The sequence below is a fragment of the Myxocyprinus asiaticus genome, chromosome 10, assembly GCF_019703515.2.
Source record: "Myxocyprinus asiaticus isolate MX2 ecotype Aquarium Trade chromosome 10, UBuf_Myxa_2, whole genome shotgun sequence".
In the NCBI taxonomy this organism is placed as follows: Eukaryota; Metazoa; Chordata; class Actinopteri; order Cypriniformes; family Catostomidae; genus Myxocyprinus; species Myxocyprinus asiaticus.
The window spans coordinates 51,051,833-51,079,592 of NC_059353.1; the positions used below are offsets into that span (position 1 = coordinate 51,051,833).

The 27,760-nt window shown below is 35.9% G+C and overlaps 1 protein-coding gene across 1 annotated transcript in view; it reads left to right on the forward strand.

Moving 5' to 3' along the window:
* The window catches only part of LOC127446983 (anosmin-1-like), a 105,289-nt gene extending 90,024 nt beyond the window's left edge, over positions 1-15,265 (forward strand). Inside the window, exons 10-14 of the mRNA XM_051708399.1 lie at positions 3,529-3,617; positions 5,633-5,804; positions 8,528-8,742; positions 12,224-12,362; positions 14,254-15,265. Of these exons, the coding sequence (XP_051564359.1) occupies positions 3,529-3,617; positions 5,633-5,804; positions 8,528-8,742; positions 12,224-12,362; positions 14,254-14,306 (668 nt within the window). The 3' untranslated portion in view covers positions 14,307-15,265. The remainder of the gene's footprint in view (positions 1-3,528; positions 3,618-5,632; positions 5,805-8,527; positions 8,743-12,223; positions 12,363-14,253) is intronic.
* The last annotated feature ends 12,495 nt before the right edge of the window (positions 15,266-27,760 follow it).

Genomic DNA, 27,760 nt, shown 5'->3' on the forward strand with positions numbered 1-27,760 from the left:
ATATTTTTAAACTAACCTGCTCTGAAACGTTCAATTATACACTATTTTTATTGAGTCAACCGGCAGAAGAGCTACACACACCGTATAGTGTGAAATCATAAGCCGTGAATGACACATCTGTACTGTCTTCAAAATTCAACCTGGTGAAGGAATCTCAGTAGACAGGATGTTACACAAACATTGAATTCGAACGTGCCTTGATGCCTTCACACATCTGTCTGTGAAGGAGCCTTTTCAGATGCAGCTCATGTTTGTTCTACACTGTATATTTTCCTTCGTTCCTCCAGCTGAAATTCCTTTTTTCTGCTTCCAGAAATGTTCCGAGCCTCGTGCGCTCCGGGTCAGTGCCTTCAAAAGGTACTTTTTATCTCCCCGACTGCAATCGAGTCCCCTCAGTAGGGGCTTAGCCCCTGTAACTCAATTATTAATTTGAATAGTATCATTGCACGTCCAGGCGTCTCAGCGTGATGAATAATGAACCCGCAGCGCTGCATAAACACTGCTGATTAGCACAGTGAGGGTCTTCTGTTTAGTAACAGCCAGTGAGAGAAAACATGTCCTGCTGTTTTGTTTAATCACAGATTCTGAGAAATACTCACAGGTAGTTCAGGATGATAAATGTTAGATGTAAACTTGAGTTGTGCGTCAAACAAAAGCCTTATTTATGTAGTTGTTTTTGCTGAATTTGTGAGGCACAGATCATTTGACATCATTAATGCTGCGTGAGACGCAGAGATTTCAGCTGCCAAAATATACAGAATTATCCTTGAAGACCCCATGAAGCACAGCTTTCTTTCCTGTGTTCGTATGAATTTCCATTTGAAATAGGAAGTTCAAGACCATATCAAAGATCTTGTTCCTTTTTTAAAAGCCAGTAGCCTTTAGTTTACATCACAGCCATGAATATGAAGTGCAACCTGCAACCAGGACTGTAAATTAAATGTATTTGGGTTAAATGTTTTTTCGACTGGAGGCGCTTTCAGCACTGAGGACTTCTAGAAAGTAAAGTCTGGTTAGGTAATTAGTTCACACTCTCACTAGTTGATTTAATTAGTCTACTAACGATGTCCATCAGTGTGTGTTCATGCATCACAGGAGATTTATGTCATTTCCAGCACATCTCATATTCTGTGTTGTGTTTAATTGAATTCTGTGCTGGAAATGACGCTGATGGAAATGACATTTAAAAAAATAAATAAATAAATAAAATAAAATGACCAACTCTTTTGTCTTGCTAAGACTAATTATGTAGCTAACGTGATGTATCGTAAATACACACAAATCATATTTTTACACTTTTTTGCATAATGTGGCAAAATTACAGCTTGATTGGAAATGACGCTCAATAAGAAGTGATATCTCCCTTGATTTTTCTTCGTTTTGTCTCATATTTCATCTTAAGCATGCTCTTTACTGACACTTTTGTCCACTTGGTTAACAAGTACACTAACTTTTGAACAAATGTTATTAGGGTCGAAATTGTTTGGTGTGGTGGAAATGACGTCACAACTGTGGGTAAAATTATATTTGGGTCAATGACATGACACTAATTCTTTTTGTACACATCTAATAAATTATTCAAAAATAATTATGAAAAATGATAAAACAGAAAAGACCTTTTTAGACGCGCATGTGTGAAGATTTAAAATAAGTTGCGTTCACACATACAGCCTTTTCCAGAAAATTACCACGTGTGTGAACACGACCCTTTTGAAAATACTGGTACATTTTGCTTCCTTAATGCGAAGTTGTATCATTACCTATACATTTCTTTATTGATGGTATGTGCGAACAGAGCCAGAAGATTACCGCTTTGAGTTCGTACGAGATCAGGGCGCACTGACGTAAGAACGTTCTGACGGAGATGACGCAATTATTCTGCACCGTTTAACACCGGCGACTCAGAAGAAAGAAAAATGTCAACAAACTGGTCAGATAGTGAAACTAGAGTGCTTCTCTTCATCCGAGCTGACGAATACATTTCCCGACAGCTGAAAGGATCAGTTAATGATTTTCCATGTATTGTCTGATGAACTCACGTTCTTCACGCAGACCTCTGAGTAGTAAAATACATATATATTACTGTGCTTTTCAGCCGCAGATAGCGTCTCCAGCTTCGGATGCTAGCGACAGCATTTTGTTCTGTGTAGTTCAACAGTCTCATTTGAAGTCGTCACATATGGTGACGGAGTCTCGAGCAAGTGCATAAATGAAAACATTCGGCAAAAAACAACATTTAACATTACCGACTGCATACGTTCAGCTACAGAATCATACCCCGCCATGACTTCAAAATAAAAGCCCACATTTCTGGCGCAGCCGTGTTGAGGTCATTTCCAACAAACAGCGTCATATAGTTAAACAGCATTTGGTGCTGATGTGTGAATGATAGCAAAACGGAGAATAGTTTCATGTGTGAACAGCACATTTGGTACTTTTACCAGTAAAAGTAACACAACGATTTCCCTGTAATTTACCTGATTGCTTGTGTGAACGGGGCTTTTTCATATAATTAAATATAAATATTTTGACATTTTTATGAAAACGCACATTTTGTTCAGGTCATTTGGTGTAACCATGAGAAAACTTCCTGATATTCTTGACTTACAAATGTATTATATTTGTAAAAATAAATAAATAAATTCACCATGAAACATATGTTTGAAAACTTTTTTTAAAGTTGCGTTCACTCATGTATTCAAGGTGCAAAGAAACTATTTTAATACTTTTTACTTGATACACCACATGACATTTTTAAAGTCATTAAATATTTTTTTTTTTTTGTAGAAAATGCTCTAAATGTTTTTACATTTTTTTTTTTTTTTAAAACAACATGAACTCAAAGACTTATAAAAAAAAAAAAAAAAAAATCACACCATAAATATTGAAATGGTTTCCGTTTATCTCACTCTTTGTTTACATTATCCTATTTTAAATAGTATGTGATAATTAGTATTTTTATAATGTATTTTCATAGTTTAATATTGAAAGTCTTGGTCTGGGACTAAAATAGTCAAATCTATACATAAAAGACATTTGAAAAGTACAAAAAAATAAATGATGAACATCTGACAACAAGTTTCCCATTCAGTGTTAATGAGACCTTAATATAACAAAGAAAAAGTTGAAATCTGTTTGTTTTAATAAAAATCAACTCCTCGCAGTTAAAGAAACGCTCGTTCTGTATATCTGTTAAAAGTTTAATTGGTCAACTTTAAGGAGTATTCTGATTTGTTTGAATGATTTGTTTGTGTCATCACTCATTAAAGTCTCCATGTGGCATTTGTTATGCATTACAATTTTAAATGCATTTCAAATATTTCTTAGTGAGTATTGCTTTTTGTGCTATGTATTTGTATATTGTTGCATATAAATGAAAATAATGAAATGTCATAAATACATAAATTGAGATACGTGTAATTTTCAAACTATATCGGCCAGCTGTAATTATTTACTGTATGTTTAACTGGATGCAGAATCCTGTATCAGTTTTGAAATCTTAAACTCTGTGTATCACTTTATTTCCAGAGCCATTTGTGAATCGTTACCATGTTCAGTGGACGCCTGAAAACTGCAGCCACAACCGGACCAGAGGACCAGAGAAATCAGTCACTCAGGTTTGTGTAATATCTTTCATGCACAAAACACTAAAAGCCCCATTGTGTTCATGTGTATTTACGATCCACAACTGAATCAGCCAAGATCTGTATGAACAAGCCTCTCGCTCTCCATAAATGCAACCTCTTACGGGACTAAAGAGTCATTTCTCTTCATTATTGGAAGCAAATTAGCCAGTGTTGTTTCAGATGATGTGGTCCAGTGCCTAATAAAACACATGTATTAAAATAACATTTCCAGGAAGCAGATTAAATTCATCAAATCTTGCCGTCCCCACAGGAGCACTAACACACTGTTTCAGTACGGTGCAGTAAGTCTGTGCTCTTGCAGATGCATTCTTTACTGCGCTCTGCACTAGTTGCTAGGAAGTGTGCATTGGTTTTCTAGACGTCTGGAAAATGTGAGGCATTCCTGAGTCACTATTCTGAATCACAGTATTCTGTTTGAATGCATTTAAATGCCTGCTGTTTATCAAGCTTCATTTACTCAACACAGTTTGCATGGTTTAAGTTAACCCTTTAAGCAAAAAAAAATAAATAATAATAATCATCAAAATATGAATAACTACAGTCTTGACCAACACAAAATAGGTTTCGCTTGAATGCTTAGAAGCTCTACTTTCCAATGCATGTAGACATTATGACCAAAACTGAACAAGTGCTTTGAAATTTGCAGACAAATCAGAAGTGTTCCATTTTGATAATTTATTAAAAAAATTGGCACTGTGCATATTATTGCAATCAGTAAAAACATCAAACTGATCAAATAGCCATGTGTCTCAAAGAGTAGAATACAACCAGCCTATTTGTTTTACTCACAGACAAAAATATAGCGAGTAATAGCTAAGTATATGTCTTTGACAAAAATGTTGGCGCTGCTTATATGCCGCTTGCTTATAACTTCGCAAACATACCATTACTTAGAGGAGGTGATTATCCTTCAAACGAGCCCACACACAAGATAATCAGGTGCATAGATCATTAGATAATCCACATGAAGCACAATGTTACATATGACCACCAGGAGATGGCGCCAAATACATGACACAGACTCAATGATGACTCAAATGACACAGAATGAAACTCATTCTGTGAAATCTCATTACTAAAATCATGTCTGCATGCTATACAAACCTTTAGTTATTGTTGTGTTTGCATGTGTGATTAGTTCTTATGTACAATTATTATGTTTTATTTGTTTGGAGACGTTTTTGGACACTGTGATAAATTATTTTTGTAATGCTATAACTTTTGATTGCTTTGTCGTATCAACACATGTTTTTTCTCAGATACAGTTGACATGATTGGCAATAAAACAAATGCAGTTTGTCGGAGCCACCTTATTTACTCCCAGAGATATATAATGTCAAATTAGAAAAAATAAAATAAAATAAAAAAATAAGAAAAAAGTAAATTTTTGGGTCAATTATTTTTGTGATTTTTCAGCAGTTTCTTAGGCCTTTAATTTTGGGTATGCCACTGAAACACCTTCGGAGCTTAAAGTGATAAATAATATTAACATTGTACTAGACACTTTTACATTTACACTTTAATCTGATATTTTTATACAAATATGCTTTTATATCCCACTGTTTACGTTCATTTTAGACTGTGTTTACATTAATACCTCTCCAAGACGGGGCAATTTGTGATTAATTAATTAAGCAGTTCAGTTATATTTCTGTGGTGTCCTTGATGGTTGCTAGGGTTCTAGGGTGATTTAAGCAAAACCCCTAACCGTATGTATCATGTGGTGTGCTATTACTTCTCCAAGCAATCTGACTGATAGCCTGGTGGACAATAAAACAGGTGAAAAAATCTGACATATATTGAAGGATGGACTCGAGAACAGAATATCAAAGGGTGCAGAAGTCTTTTGACTCTTTTGCATTGTAGCTGCGGGTTTTGCACAAACATTCGCCACTCAAATCTTCCTCAGAACATGTTAATCTAGTTGAACTCTCACACATCAAGGTCACCTGACCTGTTTGATAAATGTTCTTCTCTTTTTACAGGAGAACTACATCAATCTACCACATCTGCTCTTCTCCTGTAAGTACAGAGTGACTGTTCACACGCTGAATGCCAGACGAAGATCTAAAGACGAGAGCACCACCTTCATAATGCCGTCCTGCGCGACACTCAGGAGTAAGAGCCTGAAACACATCGCCTGTCCCGGAGACCCGAGTAAGCAACATTCATTCATAGCAGGGGTGCACTGATGTATCGGCTGCCAATATTTACCGGCCAATTATTGACCAAATTAAAACAATCTGCATATCGGTTATAAGCATGAAAATGCCAATATGAAAAACCAATGGTTTATTTTTAATTAATTAGTAACACACTTTGGAAAAACTCTTTAAATGCACAATCCAGAAATAATAATAGCCACAATATGTAGAAGGGTTGGCACTGCTAAGAACATGTAATATTTAACTTTTATTCTTTCTTGTTTTCACGTTAATGCAGAAAAACCGCCATAAATGGACATGACAGTTGTTAAAGCGGCACTTACCTATAGGCTACATGATGAGAATGCTCTTTGAAATCAGCAGACTGTGACTTCTGAGACATCAGTATGATATCCATTAATGCTGCATGACTGATTGAATTAAGACTGAAATCGCAATATGGCCTTGCACGATTACTAAACCTTAAAAGACTGAGTTTCTGCATTCAGCGCTGTGTGAGCAAGCGGCGCCCTCTAGCGGTCTGCACTGCATTATCAATGATCCATTATACCACTATAATACAGAATTTAAAAGGGGGTTTTGTTCCTTTTGGTTTAACCTTTTTATTTTTCCATGGTGTTGTTGAGCTTCCCGTGGATTTGCCCAACATCTGCAAAAACAGAAGTGCAAAAATGGTTTAGAAGTACAAAATAGCCTAATAGCATGTTAGCATTTTTTTATATCTTTTTATCTTCTATTTATCTTTCATTGTGTCTCTCTTTAAAATTTTGGCATGTCATGTTCAACAGATTCAATCCATGTTCAATGGAAATTATCTATTGTTAGAACAGAGAAAAAGCTTTTGTACCTCTCTGTACATTTATAAAGGATAATTCCAAAGTAAAACAGTGATCTGATGACAAAATTAGGTAAGTGGCAAAATATCGGTATCGGCCAAAAAATCATCTCTGTGCATCTCAAATTCATAGTCCAGCACAACTATTTTTGATATTCTCATTTCAGGTTGTGTTGCGAATTAATTGTCCAAAAATTCAAAAATCAATCTTCTTTATTGTCTGGGGGTATTTTTGGTACTTTATTGCCAAAATGCATTGTCACTTTTAGAAATGCACGCTATTTGCGACTTGGCTCCAAACCTTTATGTTACTATTCAGAGGGTATCATCTGTCTCAGGTGATCGATCACATCGATATCACTACGAGGTATAAACAGCCGTATGTCTCGCCTAACCACTGGGGATCGGATCACCCGAGATGGATTGGCTGATTTTGACTGATCTGAGGCCACATCCATACCAAAACGTTTTCATTAGAAAACCCATTAATTTTGCTACGTTTAAAGCCTCTTATCCACACTAGAATGGTTTTTCTTTCACCAAAAATGCTCTCAAAGCGCTCTCGATTACCACTTACTTTGGAAAGCGATCACGTTAAGAAACAAAATACAAAACTCAGTTTTCAGTTTCCTAACATCATTGTTTCCCAAAGTATGCAAATATGGAACATTTCAAAATTCTCCGTTTTTGGTGGTGAAAAACATCATTCCACTGTGGATGCAAGCATAAATGTAGCAAAATCAATGAGTTTTCAAATGAAAACGTATTAGGAAGACCACGTCTACACTAATCTGTTAGTTTCAAAACTTCAGTTTCCTAACTCATCATTTTCCAAAGTTATGGAGAGCATTTTCAAAAGTCGTCATTTTCGTTCACTGTTCTACTGTGGATGAGGTGAAAACGTAGCAAAATGAATGTGTTTTTAAACGCAAATGTGTTGGTGTAGACACTTATAAGGTTTCGTTTGAAAGCGCATCTTTTTCTCTACGTTTTGGCCTTCTGTCCACACTGAGATGGAGTTTTTGACAACGAAAACTGAGCTTTTCAAAAACGCTCTCCCAACGTATTTGCGTCATAGTGTGGACGGGGGGAAAACTGAGATAGCTGAAAACGATGACTTATTTGTTGTCATGTGACGCAGTCATGTGATCCATTAAATGCAAAGCAATCAAGATGGCGGTGTCCACTTTGATAGTGTTGGTAAAGATAAATGTTACTTTGTACAACCTTAACTTTGCATTCCTTCAAAGACGACGGGAGGTTTACTCGGAATTGCTGTCCGCCAATGGAACACGAGGACAATTGCATTTCAGACCGTAGTGAGGGTTATTTAAGCGTTTTAATACGTTTCAGTGTGGACAAGAAACTTTTGGAAAACGTTTTAAAACGCCAGTGTGGACGGAGAGCGTTTAGAAAACGAAAACGCCGTTTTCAAATGTATCCGGATTAATGTGGACGTACTGTATACAGTCAATTTCAAAATCCACTCACGGGGTTTTCATTTAAAAATAAACATTTTCTTTTTTCAATGCTTAAGTGAAGTTTAGGTAGTATTATTATGTAAAAAGAGTCTTCTTTTGATTTCACTGTTCCCTCGACATGTTGTTTGATATTTGACAAAGCCAACATACTGTTATTCTACAGACTTGGTTTAGGATTGAATCCCTAAACTAAGACCAAAATGATCAATTGTAACTCCTCCTATAGCTTTCTGCCAACATCCACCAAACTTGGCGCAGACCTTTGGAATGTTCTGACTCGGATTGCTCTGACTTTCCTAACTGATCGGAATTACAGTTTTGCTGTGACGGACAATCAAATATCCCATAGACTTTTTTTATAGACACAGTTTTTTTTTATATTGTTCTTGTTTTCTCCAGCTCCATCAAAAGTTTTGGCAAAGCCTGAAAATCTGACCGCGTCGTTTACCTTCAATGGTGGCAACGTGACGGCTCATTTCCTTTGGAGGGTGTCACGTCTCCAACCACATCAGCCAATCACAGGTTTCCAGGTCACATGGGCAGAGATTACCACGGAAAGCCGCCAGAACAGTCTGCCAAACAGCATCATTTCACAGTCGCAGATTCTGCCACCTGTAAGTCGCCTCGATTCACGCTGTTCTCCCACGACTTGACAGATATCACACTTAATGTACATTTATGTTCTTGGCTCATGCTTTCATGGAAAATTGATGGCATTTTAATCCAAGACTGTAATATATGATATCCAATCATCTGTTTTTGGGCCACAGTATCATGTTGTCGACTTGGCATGTAGAATATACATTGAATGTTCACAATGTATTTGCAATGATTTTGCTGATAATAGCAACATTGTGAATATAATTGATTAATAGCATTGATTTAATTGTGCTTTTTTAAATTCTTCCTTGTCTTGAGACTTGCTTGTGAGATTCATCAGAGAGAGATGTTTCAATAGCGTCTCTGATTTAAAGTTCTGTTGCAAAAATTGCCGTTAGAGTTCTTAATTAGATTTATTCTCCGTAAATCAATTATTTGCATTAAATATTTGAAATCTTCTTGGCTTCAGTGGCTGTTTTGGTTGAAATAATGGTTCCTCAGATTGGGGAAAAAAAAACTTTTAAGCCACTTTAGAGAAAATACAGAAAAGATCAAGTTATGAATATCAATGTGAAGCTTTATCATCCAGCCCTCGTGGGAAGGTTTGTCTTGTTGTGAATTAGAGAATGATGTTCAACACAACTCAGTTAAGCACAATTATCATAACTGCAATGATCATTTTGTTATTCTCATTAACGCAACGAGAAATGTTATTTTAATTTTTATTGAACTTTTAAAAAAGTGATGATTTTAATTTAGAAATCATTGTACAACAGCATCTTTTAAAATGTAATACGGGTTAAAATAAAGACTGTGTTACAGTAATGAAAATCATCATCGAAAACAATGAAAATAGTGAAAGTAAAACATCCAGCTGCATTGCGGTAATGAGAATTGGAAAGTAAAATCCTGAAAATAATGTCAATGCAAAAAAATCTTTATTTTCCTAAAAGTACAGAAAATAAAACCTATTTAAAGAGCCGATTGAATTATTTTATTGTGACATTATTTGCATGGCAGTTACACACATTTGACCTCCCAATTCTCATTACCGTAATGAGAAAAACATTTTTTAATTGTACATTTAAAAAATTGCTGATTTTCATAAAATCAGTGTATAACAGCAAATTTTAAAATGTAATATAGAAAAAAAACTACTTTGTTACAGTAATGAGAATCATCATTTAAAACAATGAGAATAGTAAAAGTAAAACATCCAGCTGCATTGTGGTAATGAGAATTGGGAAGTAAAATGTGCATAAGTGTCCTGAAAATAATGCCACAATGCAAAAAAACATTATTTTCCTAAATGTACAGAAAATAAAGCCTAATTTTTAAAACTATTAAGATTTTGTTTTTCATCGTGACATTATTTTCATGGCAGTTACATGCATATTACCCTCCAATTTTCATTACCGTAATGAGGAAAAAAAGATGTTTGTTTTGTTATTCTCATTACCGCGACGAGGACATTTATTTTAATTATTGTACATTTAAACATTTGCTGATTTAAATTTAAAAATCATTGTATAACAGCATCTTTTAAAATGAAATACGAGTAAAAAAAAAAAAAAAATGTTAATTTTCCTAAATGTACAGAAAATAAAGCCTATTTTTAGAGCCATTTAGATTTTTTTCATTGTGACATTATTTTCATGGCAGTTACGCACATTTTGTCCCCCAGTTATCATTACCGCAACAAGAAACAATTGAACATACATTTGTTAAATTGCACATTTAAAATTAGCTGATTTTAATAAAAAATAAATAATTGTACAACTGCATCTTTTTAAATGTAAGGTGGGTAATAAAAACACTCTGACCCTGTTTCCTCCTGTTATTAAGATGCGTTTCAGGTGATCCGATCACATGTGGTCAGCCCTAAATACAGCTCAAAACAGGGTCTAAAACGTTTTGTGATCGAATCACAAAATCCACACACATATGTAGTCAAAAACGCATGTGACCGCATTGCATTTGAGGTGTAAATGCAAATCCGTCCTGTATGCGTCCCGGCAGCAGTGAAGCTCCGCCCCTCACCTGTCAATCAACCGCTGTGCTAAAACAAGAGTTTAAAGTCTGCCGGTTACGAGCGGCTTTAAACGGAAATAACATCAGATTGGAAAATTAAAAAAAGCAGATACATGCACAATCACGAGAGCTTCAGTGTGTTTGATATCAACACAGACGAGAAGCATGAACACCTGAAGCTCCTTTAATACAGGTAATCCACTAAAATAACGGATAATTCTGCTTGACATGTTGCGTTTGTGCTTAGATTAAATTTCAACCGCATCTGGGAGAAACAGCGTGGCGTTATTTTTCGCGCTTTCTTTGGCTTTACTTACTTTGTTGTGCTTTATTATCATGCATTAACACAGTAACATAGTGATTGATATATGTCATCATGAAACAGAGACCCTCCCCTCCAAATCTGAACACATGTGGTCACAGGAGACACATTTAAGTGATCAGGTGTGAACAGCGATGTGTATCACCTGACCACATGTGATCGGATCACCCGAGACGCATCGTAATACCAGGTGGAAACGGGGCCTGTGTTACGGTAATGAGAATCATCATGTAAAACAATGAGAATAGTAAAAGTAAAACATTCAGCCGCATTGCTGTAAAAAGGATTGGAAAGTAAAATGTGTGTAAGTGTCCTGAAAATAATGCAAAAAATCGTATTGGTCCTAAATGTAAGCTTCATGTTCTTTATGCAAAGTGTAATTGCATTTTCATTGTTTTGATTTGTGGTTTAATATGAACAGAACATTTTCTTGACAGGTTTCATGTGAAGCACCAAGACGAGCAGATATGGGTACTGCTTGTCCAATCAGATTAGACACCCAGAAATAACTGCTGTATAATTGTTAATATTGTTAGTAGAATCTCTCTGTTCTCTGATCAGCAGTCAAACGTCTGCCAGACGCTCTTCATGAACAAATACTCCTCACACGGCACAATCACATTATTATGATTCGGATTTACAGCTGTGTGTTCAGTGTGGCCTTAATTGACTCCAATCAGACAGAAATAAATCATATTCACTCTGTCCAGAGGGAGAAGTTTCTGTCCAAATGATTTTATAAAATTCCTTAGATCTTTTCTCTTCCGAGAGAATATTGAGGACAGTTATCAGATTGGTTTCATTTATTAATTAGACTCGATGGACATGTTTATGAATGCCTGTGTGATTGTTTTATTCTTTCGAATGAGAAAAAGCTGAAATGCTTCCAATGAACTAATAACAAACATCAAATAAAGATGCTGTGAGACGCCTCATGTCAAAACATCTCCTGGAGAACATTCTTTACTTTATAGTTTTGTGTTCTGGTGTGCGGTCGGGTGGGGTAGTATGATTGTATGTACCCGGATGTGATACTAGAGCTTCTCTTCTTGAATTTCCATCTAAATGAACTTGATTGTGATACATCGTGCCCATCTTTGAGTCGTCTCAGTAGTGACTTTGCGCTTTGTGTTGTTTGTCAGGATCATAATCTGCTGGTGGTGTCAAACCTTCGAGCGGCTTCATTCTACAGGTTAGAGGTTCAGGTGATCACGGCCGCTGGAGAAGGTCCTGCGACAATGAAGATCTTCCAGACGCCGAACCGACCGCCGCTACAACAAAGTAAACAAACCCACTACTGTGATTTAAAGTCACTATACGCTGTTTGTTACCAGAGGAAGTGTATTGCTTTGGTTTGTGTAAAGGCATACAAACAATCTTAAAAGTAGCAGGGACCTTTTCACTTATCACCTTAAAAAAAAAGCAGAAATGGAGGTTACAGTGAGACACTTACAATGGAAGTGAATGGGGCCAATTTTTGGCGGGATAAAGGCAGAAATTTGTAAACATGTAATTCTGGTTCTGTTCACCTCATCTCCTGCCAAATAGTCTTATTTTATTCCACTAGATGGCAGAAAGCACTAGAAAAAATATTTTTTTCTCTATCACATTCCATCACAATATACAGATCTGAAATGTAGGTGGCGCTCTAACGCATTTTAGCCCTCACAGATGTGCTCGTCCATAGACATTCAGTCTAATTTTCAGTTCAAGCACCACCCTCATTGTTTCATTGAATATCTCGGCCTCTGAGTGGACTACAAGCTCAAATCTAGGTGTCATCAGAAAGCTGAGATCCTCCCCTTTGTGATGTTGTATGACATTTTGTATAAATAGTCTGATGATTTATTTAGCATGCTTTTCCTCCTGGATGGCATACTGTATTTTGTTCTGGACATCTAAGATGTAACATTTGATTATTCAGCCAAGCAAGCTCACAGACAAGTAAACAATGGCACATTTTTTAGAAAACTGCTTTTAACTTAGAACGGTAAAAGCAGATATACTGTAATGTTTTGAGCTATTTAGGGCTTACAGCAGCAGTTATCGGAGCATAAAAGAGACGTTTGTATTTGATGACTTACAGAAATTATATTTCACTTTGTAATTCTTTTGAAAATCTTTTGAACTGTGGTATCATGGCAACAAAATTAACTATACAATCATGTTCCTGAGATTGAGAGCTTTCATTTGATATATGACTTGTCCATTTAGGTGCTATGTGAAGGACTTTTATTGTCATATAAATATTTCTACCCCATTACCTCTAGGGGGCGCTCATTTTCAACGCGAATGATTTGTTATTTTAAGGAACATAAATGCAGAAGTGATGGTTATCTATGAAAAGTTCAGATTGTAAGCTTTCAAATGCTACCACATATGTATACGGAGACATTTAAAATGTAAACTTTTTTTTACGATATAGCGCCCCCCTTTGGACCCGCCTGTGTTTTTACGTTTGTTTTAGGGTTTACAGTGTTGCAGTACATCGTCATGGCAAGGAAGTTATAAAATTGGCTATAACTTTTACACAGATGCAGTTAGTAAGTGATTGTATCACACTAAAATCACGTTAACACACATATTGTTTACGTCTTATGTCTATACTTTTGAAACGGTGAGTATTTTAACATTTATGAATTGACCCCCATTGACTTCCATTGTAAGTGTCTCACTGGAACACATTTTTTGCTTGTTTTAAAGAAAAGGAGGGACAAGATAAAACGTATTTTTGTGGTAATCAACATTATGCTGTCAAACTTATATTGAACCTGCAATATTCCTTTAATATACTAAAATTGACCTCGAATCTTGCACGCAGTCGTGCATGCTTTGTAAACATGTTTGTTTACATAAGTGCAGCGCAGTGAATGCAACGGGTGCCATATAAGGAGAAAAAGGTGCACATTGGTTCTTTGTATTGTCGTCATGACTAATTTGAATTTGTGAAAGAGATTTGAGAACAGGACAGAAATTTGCACCCCCCTTAAAATAAGCACCGCACTTTAAGAAACGCTGCGTTAGCAAATCAATCTGAACCAAAACAACTTGAAAAATAACAAACACCTGAAAAGGTCATGGAAATTAATTTGTAAAAAAGGTCCCCCCTTGTTTATAATACATGTCATTTATAATTTGATTTATAATTGAGGAACGTTTTTATTCGTCACAGAATCTCGACATCATCAGCAGCACCAACAGAAGTCTGCATTAGAGAAGCACTGATCACGCCAGAAACACGGCAGACTTTTAATCAACGCTCTCGTCATGAAAACTGTTCGATCATCTCCTCTCTAAACGTCTGAGCTTCAGTCTCTCCTCAAGCTCGACACTGTGTTCTAGAACAGCGTTGATTTACAAATCACCATGAACTTTTCCACAGCTTTCCTCTGTGAACATGCACTTGCAGACAGTTAAAGTCAGAGCGACTTGTGTGAACTTTATGAATGTAAGTTGCTTACTGTTGGACGAACAGGAAGAAACTGAAATTCAACCATTTGTTTTGTGTTTTACAAGAAAAACAAGTGTGAACTGAATGCTAAAGCAACTATTACGGGCAGTGTGAGCGATTTATATATTGTTGAAAGTATGTCACAATATAGTTATTTTTGCCGGGTAATCAGTAAGAAATGGTTTATATTTGATTAATCATGTGATAATGCCTATTTCAAGAGAATGCAGTTAATTAGATGCAAAAAGATACGATTATTCAAACAAAAGAAGCTCATACACGGCACCTAAGATGATGCATTTAGAAGATTTTACAAGTGTAAATAATTCACTACAGTCGCAACTGAAATCCATCTGTTGCCCCTTATTAATATGTGAGCAATATTCAATTATACGATTAACAGAGAGTTGTTTTATTAATTCAAATATAACTTATGTGTATTTGTTTTTAATAGAAACGGTTCACGTTCTTGGCTGTAGAGTTATTTGTTGTGGAATGTTAATATTTATTTATGTGTGCAACGCTTCATTTGTTTGCGAGAATGTGTGTTTTTCCATGTATTAGCAAGTCCATGTTTTTGAAACTTCCTGTAAAGTCAATGTAAAAAACAAACATATTGTACATAATATAGTCCGTATGTTCTGCTATTTCCATGAATAGAACCTGTACATACTTTGAAGTAATAAAATAATCCCTTTTCTTCTTTGCCTAATCTGTAGTCCTGTGTTTGTCTGTTGTAGCCCGTGAAGGAACTGGCTCATTGTGTAATTCAAGGTACATTTCATGTCAACAAAGAAAGTACAAAAACAAAGTGATTTCTCAATAAAACAACTATTGGTTTAAGTTAATATATTTCTTCAATGTAACATATCTGCTAGTTGCAAAACTTAAGCATTAAACACCTTTTTGATATTATAAGAGAGAGGATGTTTTCTCTAGTGAGTTTGTCAACTATGTTACAGACAAACTGCATGTCATTACAGACACTGATTACATGCTACACTTCATGTAACACACATAATTAAGAGCTCTTTTGTCTATTCTGCCATATGTGCAGTAATGTTTTTAAAATAATTTTAAGAATTGTATGTTGTTGTTTTTTTTTTGCAGATATTCATGTGATATTTTCAGCGTTTTTTGTTTAATCATAAATCTGCCTTGAATATAATTTTGGTAGTTTTAAGAGATGTAATGCAAAACTAACCTTTGTGGATGTAAAATATGCCTTGAAGGATATCAGCAGTAGTATTCTTGTTATTTGAACTGTAAAAAAATAAATCAGCTGTAACATAGTTGACAGTGATAGTAACGTAGTTGAAAAAGCAATATCACAAAATACAATGACACCATTTACATAAGAAGATCTCAGTTTTGGGGTCTGGGTAGCTCAGCGAGTAAAGACGTTGACTCCCAACCCTGAAGTCCAGGGTGTGCTGAGTGACTCCAGTCAGGCTTCCTAAGCAACCAAATTGGCCCCGTTGCTAGGGAGGGTAGAGTCACAAGGGGTAACCTCCTCGTGGTCACTATAATGTGGTTCTCGCTCTCAGTGGGTTGAGCGTGGATGCAGCAGAGAATAGCGTGGGCTTCCACAAGCGCTACGTCTCCGCGGTAACGCGCACTACAAGCCACGTGATAAGATGCGCGGATTGACGGTCTTAGACGCAGAGGCAACTGAGGTTCGTCCTCCGCCACTCGGATTGAGGCGAGTCACTATACCACCACGAGGACTTAGAGTGCATTGGGAATTGGGTATTCCAAATTGAGGAGATAACAGGAGAGAAAAAAAAAAGATCTCTGTTTTAACTTGCAAAGGAACAATATCTAGTTAATTTTGTAAAATCATTGAAAAATGACCCTTAATCACTAATCCTCACACGCATGTACGCACACACACACCCTCAGTGTCCTCTGACACATACAGGCTTAAATTTTGACACAAAATGTATTTATGGAAAATCACTATCATCAGTGGACACAGTAGGGTCACGTCAACTATGTTACCCAAGAATTGGCCGTAGATGGTAGCCTATTTACATAGGGTAACATAGTTGACAATTTCCTTATTTTGACAAATAATTTCAATGGTAGGCCTTGCCTGGCCAACCACATGTCATTTTCAGGTTAACCCCAAATTTTTATATATATTTGAGTTAAAATCATAAAAATATTGCAAGTACCCAACATAGTTGACGGTCAACCAATGTACTTCTTGACAATATGCTATTGTAGGTAAAATATTGAAGAAAAAAAAATGAAAGGACACTTGCCATTATGTGTTCAAAATGCCCCCCACGGAGGAGAATGACATCACATGATTGTTCACATGGTTTTGGGATATACCATTTTTCAGTTGCGGGGGGGGGGTGTTTAAGTAACATAGTTGACCGAACTTTTGTGGACACGAGTAAAATATTTTCTTTATTAATATGTGAAATTTAATCTAAAAAAATACTATTTTTCTGAAGTGTTTAGAATCTAAAAATAAATAAAATATAGATCATGTTGACTAACATTCATTTCATAAACAAAACATCATGGCAATTTCAAGCAAAATGAAACATGGTGCACGGATTATTTGTGTGATATTATAACATGCTTCCCTTAATGGATAAAATGGGATATTTCTAAAGAAAATGTTTAGAAAATATATAATTATCATCAATGGACATTGAAAGTACCCTATATTATAGAACTATGTGCAGAATATACTAACATACTACTCTTATTACTACTTTTGGGTCGTTGACACAAAAGTTTGCTTGACAATAAAAAAAATGAGAAATCTTTTAGAAATCTAGTCTAAAACCCACATGTCTAGTTAATAGAAATGTAATCTTTGGGTCTATTTTTTTATAGAATTTAGAGAAAAAAATAATTTAATGACTTAAAAATGTCAAGTAGTGTAACCACCAGGTAAAAGACGTTAAAATACTTTCCTTGCACCATGAATACATGTGACATGTGAGTGTATACAACAAAAGTTTTCTTGGGGTTACCCCATTTGACCTGAACCAATTTTGCATTTTTATATAATATAATAATAATTATGTAACAGTTATGAGGCTCTCTTGTCTGTTTCATGGGTTTTCTTGTCACAAGACATCAGAATGGCAACCTAAATGTTGGTTTCACCACCTGACTTTGATTTGGAAAAAAGTTTTTGAAATGATGTTTAAAAACAGAAATTTCACTGCTTGTTTTTTAAGAAATATTAATAATAGATTCCAAACTACTAATGCTAATATAAATATGCTGTATATATATATATATATATATATGTATTTTTTACATATTATAATGACATTTTTACCATTAAATGGTTACACGACTTTTTTTTACTTTAAGCACCAGGAGAAATATCAAAATGCCTTGGAACTCAGAAAGTGAAAACATGTTCATAGAAGAGATGTATTACAAGTAATTGTTTTGTGTGAATTATATTTTTAATTATATTTGAATAACAGATCTGAGCATCATGTTACCATGTGACCCTTTTACCTTTTTAACACTGTCATGTCCACATGTGAGGTGTTCTTCAGTGATCAGTTCTTACACTGTTTATATAAAGTTCTGGTCTGTCACAATCGATTAGTTCCTGACTATGCCAGTTAATGCTCTTCACTTTAGCTGTGGGTTTAATTCTCTCAGTGTGTTCACAATGTTATTTCCATTTTTTGTCCCCTTTTGTTTCAGTTTTTGTTTCATGTGTCATTTTGTTTTGTGTTTAATTTGTATTTTGTTTATTGTTTAGGATAGGTTTTATTGTTTTGTTTTGTTCTGATTCATTTTGTTTTGTTTCATGTTTTATTTCTTGTTCTCTTGTTTCAGTTTTTGCTTCATGTGTCATTTTGTGTTTTGTTTCCTAATTAATTGATTTGATTGGTTTCTTTTGTTTCTTGTTTTGTTCTGTTTGATTTTGTTTTGTTTCATTTATTGTTATTTTTTGTTTCAGTTTTTGTATCATATTTCATTTTGTATTTTGTGTCGTGTTTAGTTTTGATTTGTCTATTTTTGTTTCATTTAGATTTTTGTTTTGTTTAGATTTCATTTTTCATTTCTTGTCCGCTTTTGTTTCAGTTTTTGTTTCATGTGTCATTTTGTTTAGTTTAATTTTGATTTTTAAGTTTTATTTAGTTTCTTGTTTTGTCTAGGTTTTGTTTTGTTCTGTTTCATTTAATTTTGTTTTGTTTCTTGTTTCATTTCTTGTTCTCTTGTTTCAGTTTTTGTATCATGTTTCATTTTGTGTTTTGTGCCGTGTTTAGTTTTGATTTGTCTAGTTTTTTGTTTGTTTTGTTTAGGTTTTATTGTTGTTGTTGTTTTTTTTCATGTCCTCTTCTGTTTCAGTTTTTGTTTCATGTCTCATTTTGTTTTGTTTAATTTTGTTTCAGTTATTTTTGTTATAAGCTTTTTTGTTGTTGTTGTTGTTCTGTTTTATTTCATGTTTTGTTTTGATTCTTGTTTTGTATCATTTTTAAGTCCATCATTGCAATACTTCTGCTTCTCACATGATCTCTCTACACTTTTTAAACCATGTAACCTCAACAATGTAAAACCAAACAGTGACTCATTGGTTTGCCAATAGACAGATCCTACCGTTTTCTCTTTTTCCTCCCTTTTGTCACTTATTAGATATTCCAGACTGGCAAGCTGCCCCGTGACCTCACCAAGGGCTTTGGAGTGTTTCTGGTTAAACTCTGCAGAGGAGATCTGGACTAGAGCACATGAAAGACTGATTCTGCTGAGCTGCGAGGATGTTTCATGTACATATAATGAAGAACAGACCAAACGTATAGAATATGCCATGCCAGAAACCTGTAGCCATATATCTTCAATGTTCTGTTTGAGCTTAAAGTTTTAAAGTTTAGACACACCTACTCAGTGATTATTTTTACTGTTTTTTTACATTTTAGAATAATAGGTGCCATGTCAAAGGGGAAAACAGCTCACTGGATTTCTGGGAAAGAGAGAATTCTAATCCCAACATGATCCTGACCAACACTCAATACTCGACAAGTGCTTTTGCTGTTACCACCCTGTTTATTTATGTTTTGATGTGCTGCACACACTGAACATCTGTTTACCATAAAACTCTTTAATAATGTAAGTTAAGATACAAACTAAGGACATGATTTCTCTCACGGTGTTTTTATGCCTTCACAAGATCTGCCAGAAATCTGATTCGGTCAGAGAACGGACTGTAGGCGGTCCCTGGGGTGCCATCTGAGGCTGAGACTACTTGCCCCCTTGCGCATTCCTGCACGAAAATATCAAAATTTCATGGCCATGCAGCATGCACACTGACTTTGTGCTTAAGACGTAGTGCTAAAATAGGGCCTATAATGTTTTGTTTTGTTTTGCATTTTGTTATTTGTTTTGTTTGTTTTTTTAATTTCTTTTTTTATTTTGACCGTCCAGAAAGGTGATATTTGCTGCAGTATCATTTGAGCACTATGTACGATATAGGCTTGGCAAACCAACTGAGAAATGTGTTATAATCCTAATGACTTTAACAGCATCACTCATGATGTCATCGCACAGCTGTAGTAAAATATTCATCTAGAACGATGAGGAAAAACCTGGATTCTGGATTTTTCCCCTGATGTGTCCCATCAAGTATTAAATCAAGTTAATTATTTATTTGATTAAAAATACCTGCATGGCTTCCACAGAGTTGCTGTTATAGGAAAACTGTGAATGGGTTAATTAAAGCAGGAAATTAACCAGGGTTCGTGTCAAAATGCCGCAGGCCCAAACATATATAATACGATGGCAAAAATGCCTAAATATTGAATATAATGAACTTTATCTATTATATAACATTTAATTCTTTAAGCTCAGATGGGCCCATGAGAAAAAACTATAATCCTGAAAATATTAATAACTACAGTCTTGAGCAACACTAAATAGGTATTGTTTGAAAGTTTAGAAGCTCTACTTTCCAATGCATGTAGACATTATGACCAAAACTGAACAAGTACTTTAAAATTCGCAGACAAATCAGAAATGTTCCGTTTTGATACACTGTACATATTATTGCAATCAGTAAAAACATCAAACTGATCAAATAGTCATGTGTCATATGTTGTTGGAAAGCTCTGAAAGAGTAGAATACAACCAGCCTATTTGTTTTACTCACAGACAAAAATATAGCGAGTAATAGATAAGTATATGTCTTTCACAATTAAGTTGGTGTTGCTTATATGCCGCGTTTTCGCTTATAATGTCACGAAATATAAACGGAGCACAAAATATCACATACTGTTACTTAGAGGAGGTGATTATCTTTCAAACGAGTCCACACACAAGATAATCAGATGTATAGATCATTAGATAATCCACATGAAGCACAATGTTACATATGACCACCAGGAGATGGCGCCAAATACATGACACAGACACAATGATGACTCAGATGACACAGAATGAAACTCATTCTGTGAAATCTCATTACTAAAATCATGTCTGCATGCTATACAAACCTTTAGTCATTGTTGTGTTTGCATGTGTAATTAGTTCTTATGTACAATTATTATGTTTTATTTGTTTGGAGAGGCTTTTGGACACATGGAGATGTTTTTGGACACTATGATCAATTATTTTTGTAATGTTATAACTTTTGATTGCTTTGTCGTATCAACACAAAAATTTTCTCAGATACAGTTGACATGATTGGGAACAAAACAAAAGCAGTTTTTCGTGGCCACCTTAATTACCCCCAGAGATATATAATGTGAAATCAGAAAAATAAGAAAAAAAGTAAATTTTTGGCTCAATTTTTTGTGATTGTTTTTATTTTATTTTTATCAGTTTCTTAGGCAAGGCAAGGCAAGTTTATTTATATAGCACATTTAATACACAATGGCAATTCAAAGTGGTTTACATATAAATGATAAAGAAAATACAAGATAAAATAAATTTTAAAACCAATTAAGAACAAGAAATGAGATTAAAAAGTAATAAAATGAATTTAAATAAATAAGTAAAAATGATTAAAATTAATAAAAAAAAGAAAAAGAATACAGAAATAAAATTATGCAGTGCAATCAGTAAGTGCAGCACAGTGATTAGTCAGTAAATGCACAGTTAAACAGATGCATTTTATAGTCTTGATTTGAATGTGGCTACTGTTGGAGCACATCTGACCTCTTCTGGAAGCTGGTTCCAGCTGTGGGTGGCATAATAGCTAAACGCTGTCTCACCTTGTTTTGAGTGAACCCTCTGTATGTCTAATTACAGATTACAGATCCTAATGATCTGAGAGGTCTGTTAGGTTTATATTCAACAAGCATATCTGAAATGTATTTAGGTCCTAGTCCATTGAGTGATTTAAAAACGAGTAATAGTACTTTAAAATCAATTCTAAATGTAACTGGAAGCCAGTGTAAAGACCTGAGGACTGGAATATTTTGCTCAGATTTTTTTGGTTCAGGTGAGAATCCTGACAGCAGCATTCTGAATGAGCTGCAGGTGTCTAATGGTCTTTTTGGGAATGCTGGTAAGAAGTCCATTGCAGTAGTTCACCCTACTGGTGATGAATGCATGAACAAGTTTCTCTAAGTCTTGACTGGACACAAAACATCTAATTCTGGCTATATTTTTTAGTTGATAGTAGGCTGATTTAGTTTTGATGTGACTACTGAAACTAAGGTCTGACTTCATAATGACACCAAGATTCCTTACTTGATTTTTTGTCTTTAGGCCCTTGGAGTCAAGGTATGTATTCACCTTGGGAATTTCACCTTTGTTGTCAAATACAATGACCTCTGCTTGTCGTTGTTTAACTGAAGGACATTTCGGCACATCCAACTGTTTCATCAATGCACTGGCACAGTGAATCTATGTGGCTGTAGTCATTTGGCGATAGGGCTAGATAGATCTGGGTGTGTCTGCATAGCTATGGTACGCAATATGGTTCTTTTTCATAATTTGGCCTAGTGGGAGCATATACAGGTTGAACAGGTGCGGTACAAGAACTGAACCTTGCGGGACTCCACACGTCCTGGATGTCCACTCAGATTCATAGTTACCTATGTTCACATAGTAACCCCTCCCTTCTAGATATGACCATCCCAGAGAGCCCTTCCCAGTTTTCCAATCTGTCTAGGAGTATTTTGTGGTCAACAGTGTCAAAAGCAGCACTGAGATCTAATAATACCAGCACTGATATTTTGCCTGAATCAGTATTTAGCCGAAAATCATTAAGGATCTTTATGAGTGCCGTCTCTGTCCTATGATGGGGTCAGAAACCAGACTGGAAATTGTCCATGTATCTATTCGAGATTAAGAATTTGTTCAGCTGATTGAAAACAGGCTTTTCAATGATTTTGCTTATGAAAGGAAGATTTGAAATTGGTCTGTAGTTGTTCAATATTGAGTTATCTTGATTGCTCTTTTTTAGAAGGGGCTTGACAACTGCAGTTTTCACAGACTTCGGAAACATCCCTGAAAGGAGTGACACGTTTACTATTTCTAACAGATCTTTTTCTGACAGCTAAACACATTTTTGAAAAATGATGTGAGTCAAGACGGCAGGTTGACGTTTTAAGATGCTGTACTATTTCTTCCAGGGTTTTACCATCAATTTACTCAAAATCAAACATGCTGTCTAATTTCTGAAGTTTTTGTGGTGGGTGCTGTCTGACCTCAGTGCAACATGAGGAAGAGCTGATCGCCATTCTAATATCATTTATCTTCTTCATGAAAAAAGATGAAAATTTGTATAATGTTTGAGAAGAAGGTCTGTCTAACTGTGCCTAGTTCCAGAGTGAAAGCATGAAGGCTGTCCTTATAGATATTATAATGGACTTCAAGTTGTGTTATCCACCATATTTGTTCTGCTTTCCTGCATTTTCTTTTCATGTTTTTCACTGCTGTAGTGTTTCTCCAAGGTGCTTTACGCTTGCCAGTGATTGCCCTGACCTTTACAGGAGCAATGCCATCAATAGCATTTTTTACTTTTGAGTTAAAGTTATCGAGAACATCAACACAGTCTGTGGATATACTCGGTTTCAGAGATGAATTGCACACTAGTATTCTCATTTATGTACCCCTTTTTGACCGAGACAGATCTAACTTCAGTGGTGGGAGAAATCAATATTTCAAAGAAAATACAGAAATGGTCAGATAGCGCAACGTCCTTAATAAAAGTGGACGAAATGTGCAGACCCTTACTAATGAGCAGATCAAGAGTGTGTCCGCGATTGTGTGTGGGTCCATCTACATGTTGAGTCTGATCAAAAGTGTTTAAAACTACTGTGAGTTCTTTTGCAGTGTTGTGCTCAGGATTATCTGTGTGAATGTTGAAATCCCCAGCAATAGCAATACAGTCAAATTCAGAGGAAGTTGTTGATAACAGTTCTGTAAAATCATCAACAAAGCCAGGAGAGTATTTTGGAGGCCTATAAATAATTATAAATAGAATGTGTGGAGCAACTTTTAGTACAATACTTAGATATTCAAAGGTCAAGTAATCACCAAGTGACAATTGCTTGCATTGAAAGACATCTTTAAATATTGAGCTAACCCTCCACCTCTCCTAACAGCTCTACAGACACTCATGAAAGTAAAGTTTGGAGAGGCTGATTCATTGAGGACTTTTGCACTGCAGCTATTATATAACCAAGTCTCATTTAGAAACATAAAGTCCTGGTTGTTTGTGGTGATGAGGTCATTGACTAAAAATGACTTGTTCTTTAGTGAGCGGATGTTTAAAAGTGCTAACTTGACAGTATGTGTTTTTGGCCCTACAGTAATGTCAGGCTGATGTACAATATATAACAGATTAGATCAGCATACCATATGTATTGAGAGAGCCTTATTCTTCCTATCACTTAACATAACAGATATTGAAAAAGCTACTGGCACAGCGGGTTCCTGCTGCTACTGTAGACACATATCACTGAGAGCTGTTATCAGTTGTTTGTTGTTCTGCAAACTGTTTTGTTTTGTATATATTGTATATAGCCACTCTGGGATTTCACTACATCAAAATGACTATTTCTTGCGTATACATTTGTCACTTTTTGTAATAAACATCACTTGTAATTTTCACAGTATCGACTTCTGTTTTATTCAATCCAGCACACTCCCAGTTGGAGTTCCTGTGTCCCACATTATTTTTATGAACATCCCTCAATACCCCTAGCTTAATTCTAGAGGGTCATAACATAAATTGGTGGCTCGTCCAGGATATTAAAAGATTCCTGGATGTGGAATACAGTAACTAACTCTAGATTGTTGGATGTGCTGGTCGAATTTGCAGAGCTTGAGCTATGTGAGGCAGTAGGAAGTACAGTAGTGGTTAGATTATAGTTAAGGTTGAATGCTTGGTTCTACTTTGTTAGTAATTTGCTCATTAGCAAGTGTAGCCATGGTGTTTAATTTGCAGAACTTCCTTGAGAATCCATCACTCAAGGAATTTGAAAAGTGTAGAAAAGATCATTTGTTAGAAATTGCAACTTCCGTATTTCTGTAGGTAAGCAATCACTCAAAAGACAAATTAAAATTTAAACTGGCTGCTTGAGCTGGCTATTTTGGAACTGGTTGATATAGATGGAGAGACAGATCCACTTGGTGATGCTGTGTGAATTAGTGTGAGCAAAGAGCTGGGAAAAGAGGAAGAGACTGCTGTGACTTAGGCGGAGGCCAAAGCCAGAGCAGTCTTACCGCCCTTTGAGCCATTCTCACCAAGTACCCCCAGTTCAAAAGGGGAAGCGCAAGTAAAAGTTTGACTTGCAAGACTACGTATGGAGGTGCAAGAGCGAGCTCAGGTACGGCAAGTTGAATTTGATTTGCATCTCGAGATCCGCAGGCTCGAATTTGAAGCCGAGAAGGAGGTTAAGCTTCGTCAGTTTGAGATAGATGTGATGAAGGTTGCTTCAGTCTCTGCTCTCCCGTAAAATCTCCACTCGGCCAGTGGTGCTAAATCGACTGTTTCGACCTCAACTACTTTTGATGTAAGCAAACATATTAAGCTTTAGTGCCGAACTTCAGATAAGCAGAAGTGGATAGCTACGTCAATGCTTTTGAGAGAATAGCCACGTCATTAGGTTGGATGAAAGATGTCTGGTCTTTGTTATTGCAATGTAAACTGTCAGGTAAATCTCTTGAGGTTTACTCTACTCTGTCTGTGGAAGATGGCTTGAAGTATGACGTAGTGAAATTGGCAATACTATGTGCATACGAGTTAATTCCAGAAGCCTATCGGCAGAAAGTTCGTAACCATAAGAAAAACGCTAGCCAGACTTTTGTTGAATTTGCACGAGAAAAAGGAATATTGTTTGATAAATGGTGTGTCGCTAGTAAGGCTGATGATTTTTCCTCACTCTGAGAATTAATGCTACTTGAGGATTTCAAACAGTGTCTTTCTGAACGCATAGTGCTTTATCTAAATGAGCAGAAAGTTGTAACTTTATCTCAAGCTGCAGTACAAGCTGATGAATTTGTGCTTACGCACAAAAATGGGTTTACTGTTGCCCAGACTGAAAAGAATTCCCCTGTCAAGATGTCATCTCACTTTTCACAGGCTAAACAGACTAATGAAAAGATTAAAAAGACACAGGAATGTTTCTACTGTCACAAGCCAGGACATGTGATAGCTTATTGCTTGATGTCAAAGCGCAAAATTCAACAGACACTGCAGCAGAAAGAGGTGGCGCTGGTAAATACTGTATCTGAATGTATGAATTCCAGACAGACTGAAGAGTTGCCAGATCCCACCTACAAACCATTTCTGTTGAAAGGGTTAATTTCCTTTACTGGTAAGCTGGAGCATCAGGTGGAAATTCAAATGTTAAGTGACACGGGAGCTGCACAGGCTTTCTTGTGTGCTGATGTGTTACCTTTTTCAGATCAGTCATCCATTGGTGCCAGTATTCTTGTGCAGGGCATTAGTATGGAGATTATGAAGGTGCCTCTGCATCACATTCATCTGCAGTCTGATTTGGTGACAGGATTAATAAAGATAGGAGTTTGGCCGACATTACCAGTGAAAGGAATATCTTTTATCTTGGTAATGATTTAGCCGGAGGTAAAGTTTTACCTGTGTTGGAAGTGCTAGATGTTCCAATTACTCAGCCTGATTCTGATGATTTAGCTCACATATATCCTAGCGTCTTTCACGCTTGTGCTGTGACACATGCTCAGTCAAAGAAATTGGACCAAGTTTTACTGTCTGATTATTTTTTTGTGTACAGATACAGAACCTGTTGAGATTGCTGAAACCCAACCCAGAGATGATCTTCCAAGGAAGGAAACTACAGAGTGTAGTCCTTTAAACTTGTCTGTGACTCATGAACAAATTGTTGAAGCTCAGAAAAATGATTCTTCTTTGTTAAAATGTTTCAGGGCTGCTGTTAATGGTGAAGAGAAGGATGCTTCATATGTAATTGAAGATGGCTTGTTTATGAGGAAATGGCATACCAGAACTACTACTGAGTCAGAGTGGAATGTAGTGTACCAGGTAATAGTTCCTACTATTTATCGACAGCAAGTTTTGTAACTTGCCCATAATCATTTGTTGTCTGGACATTTGGGGATAACCAAGACATACAATCGTATCTTAAGGCATTTTTTTTGGCATGGTCTTAAGAGGGATATTGTGGATTACTGTTGTACATGCCATGTTTTAATTCCACTCGCACCTCTAGTACCGATTCCTGTTCTTGGTGAACCATTTGAACATGTAATTGTGGAATGTGTTGGACCTTTGCCTAGGTTGAAATCAGGTTATCAGTTTCTCCTCACTATCATGTGCACTGCTACTAGATACCCTGAAACTATCTCATACGCAAAATTACAGCCAAAATTGTTGTTAGAAATTTATGTAAGTTCTTTTCTTCCTTTGGATTGCCTAAAATTGTGCAAACTGACCAGGGAACTAACTTCCTTTCTAAGTTGTTTTCACAGGTAATAAAGTCACTCAGTACTACCCATTGTGTGTCTAGTGCGTACCATCCTGAAAGTCAGGGAGCGTTAGAAACGTTCCACCAAACATTGAAATCTATGCTGAAGAAGTATTGTATGGAAACAGGGAATGAGTGGGATGAGGGAGTTCCATTGCTTTTATTCTCTATTCGTGAGACAGTATAAGAATCTCTCAAATTCAGTCCTTCAGAGCTTGTCTTTGGACATACCTTTGAGAGGCCCATTGAAAGTTCTGAAAGAACAAATGTTAGGGATTAAGGGTAGTGTGAAGACCAACGTGCTTGATTATGTGAGCAAGTTTCGG